Consider the following 15,069-nt stretch of genomic DNA (forward strand, 5'->3'; position numbering starts at 1 on the left):
GTCAGAGTAGAATAAAATTTCCTCCTACAAGCTTCAACCAGACACTGATAGAAGTCACAAGACTGCTATATTGTGCTGATGAAAAAAAAGGTATTTAGCCGTTTATATTTACTGAAACTATTGCATCTCCATGTTCTGTGTACTGTGGGAAATCAGATATGGTGGATGCAGGGTCCTGAGATTAGCAACACTAAGTTCACTATTCAGATGTGAAGATTCTCAGCTCTCATTTACCCACCTGTTTTGTATTCCATTTTGATCATTCTTTGCATCAAAGAAAATAGCACCAACAATCAATGCAAGAATAGCAGTGACCATTATCTGTTAAAGAAAAAAAGACAAATATTTCTCCAATTAAATTTAAGAGTCAAACAAAAGTATATTTTATTGTGATTAAAAAGTCAGATTTTAACCTCTTCACCCATGCGCTATAGCCGAATGATGGCTACTGCGCGGTCGCACATTACCAAGAGGCCCTCGTATGAAGTCCTCTCGTGATCACACTTCACAGATCGTGGTAAAGAGCCTATCACAGCTGTTCTTTACGACGTGATCAGCGAAGTCTGACCACAGTGTAAACAAGATTTGCTGGTTATCGACATTCCTCTCTGACAGCACGAGGAGACACGATAACCGGCAAATCCACACAGGAGACATCTACACCGATAATCAGGGCACTGATCATTATCAGTGCTGCCAACCAGTGCCCCCTCAAAGTGCCCATCTGTGCTGCCTATCAGTGCACATCAGTGAAGGAGCAAAATTACTTATTTACAAAATGCTATAACAGAAACTTTTTTTTTTTTTTTAAGTTTCAGTTTTTGTTTGTTTAGGAAAAAAAAAAACCCAGTGGTGATTAAATACCACCAAAAGAAAGCTCTGTCTAAAAAAAATAAAAAAAAAAAATAACATTTTTCATTTGGGTACAGTGTTGTATGACCACACAATTGTCATTCAAATTGTGATAAAGCTGAATGCTGAAAATTGGCCTGGGCAGGAAGGGCGTAAAAATGCCAGTAGGCAAGTGGTTAAAATAATTAAACATACACATAGAATAAAGATGCCTAATTTTACACACCTACCTGGGGAATAAATGTATATTAACACACTCTAGTGGATTTACAAAGTAAACGTTAGAATAAATTAGATAACTATTCGTGACAGCCCCAATCAAAATAATTTATCAACAAGATTGCACCTTTTTTCAATTTATAAAAATAAAATCAGCAAAACATTTTTCAAAGATATTGGTGTTCTAATTTAAAAAACTGCCAACAGGCAATTAAAACTCATATTTAAAACTGCTTATAAAATTTTAAGGATGAAATGAGTTCTCTTGCTTTATAACCAGCAAAATTAAAAATACAAAAGCTATACAGTATTTACTAGCTGTATTTTTGGTGTCTGCTAAGTAGATCGTAAAAACTGAGAAAAATCCAGTATTTGGAAACATTAAGCAAAGCTCACAATAAATAAAAAAGCTTAAGTACTTATTTAACATTTGCTCACAGCAAAGCATGGCCTATTGATGATCGAGTGGCAATGATACAGAGGAACAAAGAAGACGATTAAGAGATTACATAAAATGATTTGACCTTAGATGCCAACTGGATTGTATAAAAGATTGGTAAAATATTTAAAAATGATTGGTATCAGGCTGATCGTTTAAGTACAAGCTGTAAGGATGAATTAGCTCCTAATTCCCTAATCACTGGGATAAGTGGGACTGTATTACTAAGAACCCGCCGAAAAGATCAAAGGGCACCGATTAGCGAGCCATTAAGCTAACTGTAGTGGAAAACAAGGATCATATCAGAACCAATTTAAGTCGGATAAGATGAAATGGTTTTAATGAACTGTGTACCACGCGTAGAAAGCCTTGAAAATCCTGTGCTAATGAGGTGTCGGGTACATTAAAGAGAGAGATGCAAACAATGCAAAATCAGGCAGGACAATTAACTGCAATATTAGGAGAGCTAATTCTTGTCACAAGGTCCAGGGTGTTCACAGCTTTTTTTGGGTGAGAGACAGACATCCATTCAACATCCAAATGCCAATATTCCATTCACCCCAGTGACTGCTGTGAAATGAGGCTGTTTGCAGGAAGAAATAATTACCATTGGAAGGCTTTCTGTGCATGCCCATTAAATTAAACTATTGCTTATATAAACAATCAAGTCATTTAACATTGGCTGCTGGCTTTGACTCTCACATGTCTCAATTTTGGTTAGGGAGGCTGCCCATCAAAATGATCTTCAAATAGTATGTCAAGGCATTTTCATTCAAGGCTCGGCTACTTGCCGATTGTGTTTCGGAGTCACATTTTTCAGCATTTTTTTTAGAATTTTCCACTGCGCAGTGTATACAGGTACCGAGACAAGAAAAGTACTGGGGGGATGCCACTCAATGTGGACTCCTCTTGTTAAAATTGGCCAACTTAAAATCATATGATGGAGGTAGTAGTTTGTTGTTGTATTGCTTATGGCGCCTCTCAAAGTATGAGCAGTACTGGAATCTGTGCCACAAATCAGAATACATGTAAAGGCACATAAGGTGATCACTATATTATGTGTCAGATTCTTTTGCTTTATATGGCTCAAAGAAAGTTTCCTCTTTAAAAAGGGATACCAGGATGACAGCAACTCGTTCATAAAATCCAAAAATAGTCGTTTTTTGTTTCATAGTAACCTAGTAATAAGGAACACAAGATTAAAGAACTAAAAGCTGTCTTTGGGGCAGACCATTTTTAGATCTGCAGAATACAAGTGTTATGCCCTGTACACATGGTCGTGTGGTTGGAAAAATCCGTCGGAATTTCCAACACACAGTTTGAGAGCAGGATCTAAAATTTTACGACAACAAAATACGATCGTTTCCATTCCGATCGCGTATAGACAATTCCGACGGACAAAGTGCCACGCACGCTCAGAATAAATTATGAGACGAAAGCTATTGGCTACTGCCCCCTTTATAGTCCCGTCGTACGTGGTTTATGTCATCTCGTTCTGAACGATTCTATTTTCCGACAACTTTGTGTGACCAAGTGTATGCAAGACAAGTTTGGGGCAAAATCCGTCAGCAAAAAAATCAGACGGATTTTGTCGTCGGAATGTCCAGCTGCATGTACAGGGCATAACTGTAAAAGGCAGTGGTAGATGTTTGAAACAGATTCTAAACTGAACTGAATTTTCCACTGCACAGTGTATATAGCGGCTAGCCTGGGTCCAGTACTGAGACAAGAACAGTACTGGGGGGGATCCCACTCAATGTGGACTCCTCTTGTTAAAATTGGCCGACTTAAAATCATATGATGGAGGTAGTAGTTTGTTGTTGTATTGCTTTTGGCACCTCTCAAAGTATTAAAGTATATCCCTGTGTCACAGGGCATGGGGTGCAGGCTTATCCTGATACCAATCCAAAGGGCTAGTTTTTTTTTTTTTAACAAAGTTTTATTAAACAAATCAGCATACTCATTAAAAGATCTACATGAAGTACATTACAAGTTATCACCAATTAAATTTATGCCACACAAAGTGTATATTATCCTGTGAATTACCATAAAGTCTAAATGCAAAAATGAAGGTACAAAACCACTGAGGACAATAAGTCTTGTGGAATGTCCTTATTCAGTAACCTTTACCCAAATAGCAAATAAGTAAGCATTGAGGAATGGTAAATCACTAAAGGGGAGAGGAAGCAGACATGGTAAGGACCCACAATGTGGTCAAACTACAGAAAGTGAGGCTATACAGAAGGTGGGAAGGAAAAAGGTGGGCCTCAGGGGATGACAGCCCAACGCCACACATTCTCTAGTCTAGCCACAGGCATCAATCCATCCAGACCACACTTTGTCAAATTTGCCCAGACACTGCCTGCTCTCGTAGGTGAGTTTATACAGGGGCAACACTGCATTCACCGACCTCCACCACAATCGGGAGTAGGCAGCTCAGCCGACTTCCATTTTAGAAGTATTTCCCTTCTGGCATAAAACAAAGAGAAGGTTATACATAGCTTAAGCTATCCATCTCCCTCAACCTCCTCCAGGTGACTTGGCAAGAGTACCATAGGCTCAAGCGGTATCTGTGTGTCACTGAGTTCACTTAAGGTCCTTCCCAGTATGGCCAATGTTTGGGACAGGACCAGGCCATATGCCAAAATGTTCCAATCTCACTCCTACATCTAGGGCAGGTTGGGTCCAGTCGGAGGTATATACTGGCCATCCTGTGTGGGGTATAGTATGCCCTGTGCAAGAACTTAAGCTGTATGAACCTGTCTTTGGAGGGGATATAGGTTGAAATACACTCCTCCCGCTCCTCACCTCCCAGGGCCAGAATGTCCATCCTCCACTTGTCCAAAGAACGAGTAGGTTTAGTGTCATGAGCTACCAGTCAGGTATAAGTACAAAGTGGAAAGGGGCTTCTCCATCACGCTGGAGGTCAGCAGACGCTCAACAGAGTCTCACTCAAGAATTATCAAGTCAGCAAACTAAGCCCCAACAACATGTCGCAGTTGCCAATATCTGAATTCAAAGGATCCATGTAGAGAATATAGAAGTCTTAACATCTAAAACGGCATGATTCTGCCATTCAGTATCACATGGTTCAAGGTAGTGATCCCCTGCGCAGCCCACAGTGAGGGGTCTGGAATGTTTAATGAGGCAGCCTCAGATTTCCCCAGATCGGTATGTGGGGATACATGACTGGGTTTCCTGTAAATTGCTCTAGCATCCTGCCAGACCCGTATTGTAATTCTCATAGGGGCAGTTAGGGAGGGTGTGAGGGTTTTTTTATCTCCCTCGAAACACCAAATTGCTCAAAGCTGCATAGGAACCTAGAATTGCTGCCTCTAGTGTCACAGCCGGCTTCTGTTTAGGCTGGGAGAACCACCACCGCACTGCGACAAGAACAGCCGCCCAATAATACAGTTGGAAGTTAGGGAGGGCTAGTCCCCCTCCTGATAGGGAAAGATACAGGATTCGTTTTGCTACCCTGGGGGGTCTCCCAGCCCAAATAAAAGGAAACCAGCATCCCCTCCAGCCGTCTGAAGAAGGCCTTAGGAATATGTGAAGGGGTGTTACAGAAAAAGTACAGAAATTTAGGTAAAAATATAATTTTCAGCAAATTAACTCTGCCTACTGGTGTCAGTGGAAGAGTACGCCAGGCAGTGGATTCAACCGTGAGCTGAGACATAAGGGGGTGTACGTTCTTCTCCATGTATTCGTCCATTGTGCCGCTTACCCTAATACCCAGGTAGGTGAATTCATCCACCCATTGGAGAGGAGTAACTGTATTTAGACAAGAGACTGAGGGCTGCAGCAGAAACAATACCTTCTTTCCCCCACTTAATTTATATTTCCAAGAATCGACCAAACAGTTCAATTAGTCAGCACATTGTGAAGAGACGAGGAGGCATCCCCGAGATAAAGCAGGGTGTAGTCTGCGTACAGGGAAACTTTTTCCTCCAACGGACCCACTCCTATCCCATTCACCCCCTTCTCAGCCCCAAGGATGATGGCCAGAGGCGCCAGCGCAAATAATCCCCGGGACAGAGAGCATCCTTGACGCATACCTCGCCCCAGAGAGAACGTGTCCAATAGGATGCCGTTATTGTCGTGGGTTAGCATAGAGCATTCTCAGCCAGGACATAAATTGAGGACCAAAGCCAAACATAGAAAGACCTCCCCATAAATACCCCCACTCAACAGAGTCAAAGGCCTTCTCTGCGACCAGAGAGGCCACCACACCCGCCGTGCTCGGTTGTGCTCTGGGAATGTGCGTAAAAAGTCTAATGTTAATATCCGTACCCCTCCCCAGCATGAGCAGTCTAGTCCGGGTGGATTAGTACAGATATGACTGTGCTCAGTCTGTTGGCCAACACTTTGGCCAACAGCTTTGCATCAACATTTAACAGAGATATAGGACGATTTGAGGAACACAAGGAGGGGTCCTTTCCTGGCAGAAGAGCCTTAGAATTTAAAGACTGACAGCATCTTGTGTATTCTAGTAACTAGATCCTCAGCATACTGTTTGTAAAACTCTAATGGGATGCCGTAAGGACATGGGGTCTTACTCGTCTGAAGTCTCTTGAGTGCCTTTAAAACTTCCTCCACCGTGATGGGCCCATCAAGCCTGTTCTGGTATGTGGAAGTCAGATCTGGAATGTCTATGTCCTCTAGATAAGATGTCAACTCCTCCTCGCCATAGATCACCCTGGAGCTATACAGAGATTGATAAAACGAGACATAGCAGCAGTTTATCTCCTTGGGGGCATACAGAAGGTCACCATTAGGAATGGTGCTCCCAAGAAAGCCAGACCAGCAATCTCCCTGATCTCTCTCCTTGCTCAAATATGCGCTGACACTGAGCCAGTAGTCGTTTCAGTGAGAGAGGTGCGAAGGCTGAGCACCTCCCAAGTCAGGGGCTGTAATCTAGCATAGTGTTGAGGGTTATATGATCTAATATACGCCTCCTGAACCCTCACCTCATTCTCAGCCCTGGTCAAGTCTGTCCTCCTTTCTCTGCAGATTTTGGCAATAATGGTTTGGTACTGCCCCTCCTATATGTCTTGAAGGCATACCACACCACTAGTGAATTAGCCGAACCCAGATTAGTGGCCCAATAGCCCATCATCACTCCCTTATATTGCACATCCACCGATATCCAGAACCTAGAAAGCCTCCATAAAGTATCTGCAGGGACAACAGATAGATCAAGGCTCAAAACCAACGGTGCATGGTCTGATATACCCCTGGGTAAATTCTTGATTTCTGTAACTCTAGGCAGGACAACCTTCCCATAAAAGGTCAGGTCAATCCAAGAAAAGATACGGTGGGGCGCTGAATGACACCAGGAAAAGTACAACACAAAAGAGGAAGAGAGACTCACACATGCTGCTCTGGGTCAGCGGGCAGGTGGCAAGGAATCCAGCCAGGAAGACACTTCTATCGGCGAGTTAAAAAAAAGTGGGTTGAATCGCCATCTCGGACCCGCAGGCATGCTGGAAATAGGACGCTGTATCAAATACTGCGGGCCCTCAACGTTGCCTTCACAATATGTATGGCTGAATTTGCATCACACAGACATCGCATGTGATTTGCACAGCAGTGCGAATCCCATGAGATGTCCAACATCGCACAAGTATGAACCCAGCATAAAATGGTGAACCTTTGAAGTGCTTTACATAATTATACATATATGGTAGCAAGTAAACAGTAAAGTTGGGTACACATGGACTGAATGTCAGGAGACAACGGTCGGTTAAAAAAAAAAAACGTCCGACATTCAGTTTGTGTGTATGTCGGACATGCATGCTGGAAAACCAGCATCTGACCGACCCTGATCAGCGCTCTCAGACAATGGCAGAGAGTGCTGATCAAAGCGGTCTGGCAGGGGGCTGTCCCCCTGTCAGAACACAACAGCACAGTAAGAGAGAAATCGCTGAACTAACCTTGCATGGTTAGTACAGCGGCTCCAAGTGGAGCTGACAGTTTGTTTTCATTCAACACGTGGGGTTGAACAAAAAAAAAAAATAGCGTGTACCAGGTTTAAAACAAACAATGTACCACAAATTAACACCATTTGTTTATTTTATAACAAAATTATGAGGGGCTTTGGGGAGGAGACATAATAGGCTTACCTGGGCTATGGATGCTTGTGGATTTCCAAGGAGATTTTTAAAAGTCCTTTTAGAAACCCACTTAAACTGGTGAAAGAATGAAGTGTTATAAGTGATCTGTCTGTTAAAGAAATTGGTCTTCACTTTTTCACCGATAGACATTTTCTCCAACTCTGCCTTGGTCTCTTTGTAATAGCTGGTATTGCAGAAATCCTCAGATAATTTTTCCACAACTGTTTGAGAGCCACCATCATTTACTTCAGTACCTTAAAAAAACAAAACAAAAAAAACACAATTTTATTTAAAAGGCACCTTTCCTTAAGGTTCACACTATTGCGAATTTAATGCGGCTATCCTGTGCGTCTTTTTGGTCCGTTTCAGGTCCAAATTCAGCCAAAAATCTGGGCTGAAATCAGACCTGAGATGGTGAAAGGAGACGCACCGAACCCTTGCCGTGAGCCGCTGTGTTCTTTAGTGTGAACCCAGCCTTAAAGGGGTTGTAAAGGTAAATGTTTTTTCACCTTAATGCATTCTATGCATTAAGGTGAAAAAACATCTTACAATACCGGCACCCCCAGCCCCCCCCCCCCCCCCCCGTTTTACTTACCTCACCCCTCGAAAGTCCCGCGCTCGTCCCCCAACGTCCTTTCCACCGTTCAGCCTGGCCGCTGATTGGCTGGAGTGGATGGAAAGCAGCTGCTGTCAATCACATCCACTGATGCGGATCGCCGGGGGGCGGGGCCGTGTGATACAGCGAGCGGCTATAGCCGCCGGCTGTATCACGGGAGCGTGCCCGCAGATGCTTCTCACCATGCGAGGGAGCTCGCATGAACGTGAGAAGCATCTGCGGGAGGAAGCAGAGACAGCCGCCGAGGGACCCCAGAAGAGCAGGTTCGGGGCCACTCTGTGCAAAACGAGCTGCACAGTGGAGGTAAGTATAACATGTTTGTTTAAAGAGTAAACTAGTGCGCTCCACCTAATATGTCATAAAAAATATAAAAAATATATATAAAATTGATGCGCATAGGAAGCAGCCAGCATAAAGACAGTGATCTCTGCACTAAAAAATAGGTATATAGATTAATAAGAATGCGGCGCTACCTAAAAGTGCTAAAACTTGTGAAATAAATAATAATCCCAAATTCAATATAAATCAAATATTAGCGACTAGATAAAACATGGATATAATAAGAAATGAATCAATGTAAATCATCCAAATTAAAATACGCGTGCGCGCAATAAATGTGCAACAATTAGTGAAAAAAAGTCCGTGAAAAATTATCAATCCTGTGATTAAATAGAAATAATTTGCATAGATAATCCAAATGTAAACAAACATATAAAATATATATATATATATATATATATAAAAAATATATATAAAAATATATAAAGTGAAAATCCGTGAAAGAAACAAATGTAGTGACTATTTAAATAATCAATATACACACGTGATTGTCCATAAATAAAGTGCACTGATGACTGATAAAATTGCAAAAAAATTATATAAATAAAGTTCATGCAAAAAAATGTGAAGAATCCATTCCCAAGAGTGGCAAATCACTGCAAACTTCAGTGCTTAATGGGTGCACCAACTATTTTCCCCAGCCTCTCACCTCCAATAGCTGGTAAACAGGCACTGTGTAAAAGGGTAACTGCTGGCTTCTTAATCATTCAGTCACACTGCTCCACCGCTGTTTGTATTTCACTGTAAGGTTATATATTATATGCCCTCCCAATAGCTCCAGGATATCCAAGCCATATAAAATGGAAAAACACAGAGGGCTTTCATGTGTAGTATCTTCGCTATTTTATTGAAATAAAAGGTAAAATCCACACTTACATTCACAAATACAGCAGAGTGTGCAGCAACCGCGGACTTCCGGTTTCGGCCGTAAACCGGAAGTGATAGGTCCGACACCAAATTCCTTCCCTGACGCGTTGCGTTACAGAACGTAACTTTTTCAAAGGGTCCCTTTGAAAAAGTTACGTTCTGTAACGCAACGCGTCAGGGAAGGAATTTGGTGTCGGACCTATCACTTCCGGTTTACGGCCGAAACCGGAAGTCCGCGGTTGCTGCACACTCTGCTGTATTTGTGAATGTAAGTGTGGATTTTACCTTTTATTTCAATAAAATAGCGAAGATACTACACATGAAAGCCCTCTGTGTTTTTCCATTTTATATGGCTTGGATATCCTGGAGCTATTGGGAGGGCATATAATATATAACCTTACAGTGAAATACAAACAGCGGTGGAGCAGTGTGACTGAATGATTAAGAAGCCAGCAGTTACCCTTTTACACAGTGCCTGTTTACCAGCTATTGGAGGTGAGAGGCTGGGGAAAATAGTTGGTGCACCCATTAAGCACTGAAGTTTGCAGTGATTTGCCACTCTTGGGAATGGATTCTTCACATTTTTTTGCATGAACTTTATTTATATAATTTTTTTGCAATTTTATCAGTCATCAGTGCACTTTATTTATGGACAATCACGTGTGTATATTGATTATTTAAATAGTCACTACATTTGTTTCTTTCACGGATTTTCACTTTATATATTTTTATATATATTTTTTATATATATATATATATATATTTTATATGTTTGTTTACATTTGGATTATCTATGCAAATTATTTCTATTTAATCACAGGATTGATAATTTTTCACTGACTTTTTTTCACTAATTGTTGCACATTTATTGCGTGCACGCGTATTTTAATTTGGATGATTTACATTGATTCATTTCTTATTATATCCATGTTTTATCTAGTCGCTAATATTTGATTTATATTGAATTTGGGATTATTATTTATTTCACAAGTTTTAGCACTTTTAGGTAGCGCCGCATTCTTATTAATCTATATAACATGTTTGTTATTTTAAATAAAATAAAAAATTCACTTTACAATCCCTTTAAGCAGCAGTCAAGACACCATAATTATTAGTTCAGCAACTATGTAGGCAGGGAATTGAGAACTTTCAGTGGATGAAGAGCTCCTTTTTTTTTTTTTTTTTTTTTTTTTTAGTACTTGTCAAACAGATTTAATAAAACACTTTTAATGGTATATTTAACAGACTATAATGGAGAAAATAAGAGAAATTTATTGTCAGATTTTACATACACTTTATGATGCAGAGAACCACATAAGCAAAGATAAACTCAATGTTACAAACTGACATTTAATCGCTTATGCAGTAAAATAATTCTAAGAAAAATAAAGCGTTTTTCAAGCAATTTGTATTATTACCGCATCAGAAGTAAGATCGGAAAGCTTTGCTTACAGCAAGATATTTGCCCTCTGAACGGGGAAAAAGAAAAAAAAAAAAAAAAGAAAAAGGAGATTCAAAAAAATTCCGCAAGCAACAAACTATGACAGGCTTGATTTTACTTTTGTGGACATATCTTTTTTTTTTACTAAGCTACAACTCAGCTATAACAGGAGCAGGCAAGAAGACTAGTGAGATTTCTTTTTTTCCTACAGCAACTGTATTTTATAAATTAAAAACAATGAATTTTGTTTAACACGTGACCTATAAAACTCAAAGAATAGGTGAAGGAACTCTTCTCTTCTGAGTCATCCTTTGTCTCTGCCCCCTACCCACCTCTTGGCACTGTCCCTTGGTTCCACCTCCTACCCATCTTTTTGTACTGCCCCTTTTAGAGAATACAGAACCAAGTATCATTGTGTGCTACTAAGGCAGTTTGTTTGCAAAGTATTGGAGAGCGGTACAATGAGTGTCTGCACACAACAGTGAAGTATGGTGGAGGTTCCTTGTAAGTTTGGGGCCGCATTTCTGCAAATGGAGTTGGAGATCTGGTCAGGATCAATGGTATACTCAATGCTGTGAACTACAGACAGATACAGTATTTATCGGTGTATAAGTTTCCCCCTGGAAATAGGGAGTAAATTGGCATATAACACGTGCACACAATATTGTACCTGGCTGCCGGGGGGGGGGGGGGGGGGGGGGGTCAGAAGGAGGTCAAATGCACCAGTCAATGAATTTTGAGCGATCTCAAACTGATACTATCAACACATGCTCAAAACCAGTCCACACTTAGCCACAGCTTCCTTACCTAGATCAACTTCTTCCATTTTGCTAAGAGCAACAGCTGTTGAATCTCCATTGATGATGTCCAAAAAGAAGTCAGCAGGGTTGTTATGAGATTCACATTCATAACCTAAATAAAATAAACAAAAGTGCAATACAATAACGAATTAATTTTGCACACAAAACTTTAAAACTATTCAAAGCAGTCGTGAAATACTAAAGTTCTTTGTAGTCTGTATTTTCACATAAAAGGGACTAGCGTAACAATTGATGCAACATTTACTTGGACCTAGGAAAGGTGATAAGATGAACACAATTTCAGAAAAAGAAGTAGATAACTTGCCACTGGTGAAAGCTCTACAGCCTACACCATTATAGGCTGAATGTAGCATACACGTGTCTTCATCTTGGGTGGTAGGAGGAGAGTGATGCATTTTGTTCGATGTATCTTAGCCGTGTGCATCCTTGGATAAGATATATTGATGACGTTTTGTTTTTTTGGTAAGGATCTCTACATCTCTACCACTGTAAATCGCTGGTGGTGAACAGAGAGTCAGCAGATTGGGTGAGATTATTTTTGGAACGCCATTCCTGCTGTCACCAATTCCGTGTGGATCTTCTTAGATCCGTGACGAATAGTCTACAGTGATCAAACTAACATTTCCGCTTTCCACCTCCTTGGTTGTCATTACTGCATGGTGATTAAAATATACCTCTCACCTCCAGCTTGTGCTTACCTGCACTTTACAACACAGCTTTAAAAGCGGAAATAAACCCATCAATTTGATAGTTTAAAAAAACAGCATGCCGGAAATGCTAGCTGTCACATTAGTTGTGCTTTTAACCAAACTGTCAAACCATCCAATGGCTGGTGTCATAAATGACCACATGTGCAGCATCATAGCAGTTGCAGAATAAACAGAGGCCAAGATAGCAGCTTCCTTGGCTGAAAACGATAGGAAGGTTTACTTCCACTTTAAGTCCTCAGCAAATTGCCGTTTGCAGCCCATCTACATAGACTGCTCCCCTAGTGGCTCAATAAGGTCTCTTGATAGTCTCTCATTCACTTTGAACAATAGCCACGGCTGTCTACACCAAGTGCTTAATCTTCTATTTTCTTCAGAAGCTAGCTGTATGCTTGTCAGTGGGTAATGAGAGTCTGGGACTTTTCCTTTAATTTATTTTATTCTAAAAATGTTGTCACAAATGTTTTTTTATCATGGTATGATGAAGGTTTTTCGTCTTTATGTTTGATGAAATTTGATTTTGTACTAATATACGTTACCATTTTTTCCCTTTGGAGTCCCTTCGCTTTGGTATTCTTTACCTCAGTTCATTTCTTCCAGTCTGTCCTTGACTCCAGGATCCCCCAGCCCACAATAGGGGTGAGACGATGATCTGTCACATCTACCTAATTTTTCTAATTATGTTTTTCCCTTTTTTATCCAATTTTTCTCTGAATGTAGCATATAACTAACTGACTGAACCCATAGTCATGTTTAGTAAGGAGCTGCATTAAAGCTCAGATTAAGTCAAGGTTTTTTTTCTACTTTTTGATAAACCTGTGAAGGATTAGTACCTGTGTTGAAAAGTTAAACGCTGTCTGCTTCCCCTTCTGGGGAGATTTCACCTCACTTCCAGGCATGTACTGGCCACAGGGACTATATGGAGTTTCCCGGTGGGCCGCTGGCTCAGTGGGCCGGTTTCAGTGACAGCCAGTGGCATCGCTGGGGGGGGGGGACTTTTGGGGCTATAGCCGCCGAATCTGGGGCCCATAGCCCCAAGTCAGTCCAGGAGTCCCCAACCACAGGGTCCTGGCCCACTACCTGCCCTCTTTCTGGTGACCCTGATGTAAGGAGGGCCTCTCTGGGTACCCTGATGTAAGCTGGAGGCTCTCTGGGGAACCTGATGTAAGAGAGAGGCTCTCTGTGGACCCAGATGTAAGGGGGGGCTCTGTGGGGACCCGGATGTAAGGGGTTGGCTCTCTAGGGACCCTGATGTAAGGCGGATGATCTCTGGGTACTCTGATGTAAGAGGGGCTCTCTGGGGACCCTGATGTAAGGGGAAGGCTATATGGGGACCCTGATGTAAGGGGGGCTCTCTAGGTTTTTTTTTGCCCAATTGCGTATAGTTTATATACTGTTTTTTGCGTGTTTACAAAATTAAAGTGGGCCGGTCTAGATGAAGTCCAGGGCCAAATTTTTGTCCCAGTCCAGCCCTGCTCACTTCCCATCCAATTGATGGATTTCAGAAAATGAAAGTTACTCAAAACGGGGGCACAGACAGCAATAAAAATGAAGAACCTTCTTAAATCTCCCATACTCAAAAAAGAAAAAAGGTTTTATTGAAGTCCATTTTTATAGTGGTGAGATTTCCTTTCACTTTCTGTTCTGTCTGACACCCATCAAATACACAGTACATTTGACCATACATGGTTTAAATTTCAGCCAATGCCTGGTGAATTGCTCATAATTCAAACTGTGGCCCAGCAAACACCAGCTGGCTCAATGTAATAATCAACTGGGCTGGGTGAAAAAAAAATGAATTGACCAAACAGTGACTGCCTCCTATCAGAAGCAGTCACTGTTTGGGTATTCATGCAGCCATAGGTGCTGCAGCTGTTTGAATACAATAGCGAGCAGTGGAGATTTCTCCATCCATGCAGTTTAGCATGGATGGTGGAATTGATTCACTGTCTCTCGTTCAGCCTGCAGGCTGAACAAAATAAATCTAGCCATATATGGCTATGAGGAAAAAAATGGAAGTAGAGACAGCAACAGTAATTAAACGGAAATTTGAATCCTTTCCCTCCACTTCAAACCAAACCTAAAAAAATGAAACAAAAATTTCCGGCTGGAGTTGTGCTTCAACTTAACATGTCAATCACCTGAGCAGATAGGAATGTACACATTTTTCGGTCGTGCATTACTTAAAAGCATTTTCCCTCTCCAGCAGCTGTTTCAAACCACAGTAGGGAGCAGTGTGGTGCACTCTTCAGAGCATCACACACAGCTCTATTTTTTTTTATAAACTTTATTTGAAGTGTACAAAAGTACACTTCATTGATGTCACTGTAAAGCAGCATGATAGGCTGTGCTGCACTGCAATGCGATTCTGTTCCTGCGAGCTGTGATAAAATGCAGCACATCTGGATTTTATTGCAGCAGTGAATGGGACACACAGGAAACAACTGTTTTCTGTGTGTCCTTGCTGTGACAGGTGTTTTACAATGCAGTGGGGTTGATTTACTAAGACTGGAAAGTGCAAAATTGGGTGCAGCTGTGCATGGTAGCCAATCAGCTTCTAACTTCAGCTTGTTTAATTAAGCTTTGACAAAAATCCTGAAAGCTGATTGGTTTCTGTGTAGAGCTGCACCAGATGTTGCACTTGCCAGTTTT

General features: G+C 41.3%; 1 protein-coding gene across 2 annotated transcripts in view; it reads right to left on the minus strand.

The window, feature by feature from the left end:
* Positions 1-15,069, minus strand: part of ABCG2 (ATP binding cassette subfamily G member 2 (JR blood group)) — a 201,048-nt gene that overhangs the window by 12,813 nt on the left and 173,166 nt on the right. For both annotated transcript variants that reach the window (XM_077476485.1, XM_077476484.1), the window contains exons 9-11: positions 11,697-11,801; positions 7,636-7,880; positions 239-321 (exon numbers count right to left, since the gene is read on the minus strand). In XM_077476485.1, the coding sequence (XP_077332611.1) occupies positions 239-321; positions 7,636-7,880; positions 11,697-11,801 (433 nt within the window). The remainder of the gene's footprint in view (positions 1-238; positions 322-7,635; positions 7,881-11,696; positions 11,802-15,069) is intronic.

Source organism: Lithobates pipiens, unplaced genomic scaffold (assembly GCF_037356315.1).
Source record: "Lithobates pipiens isolate NorthernLeopardFrog02 unplaced genomic scaffold, aLitPip1_a1.2 Scaffold_13, whole genome shotgun sequence".
Taxonomy (NCBI): domain Eukaryota; kingdom Metazoa; phylum Chordata; class Amphibia; order Anura; family Ranidae; genus Lithobates; species Lithobates pipiens.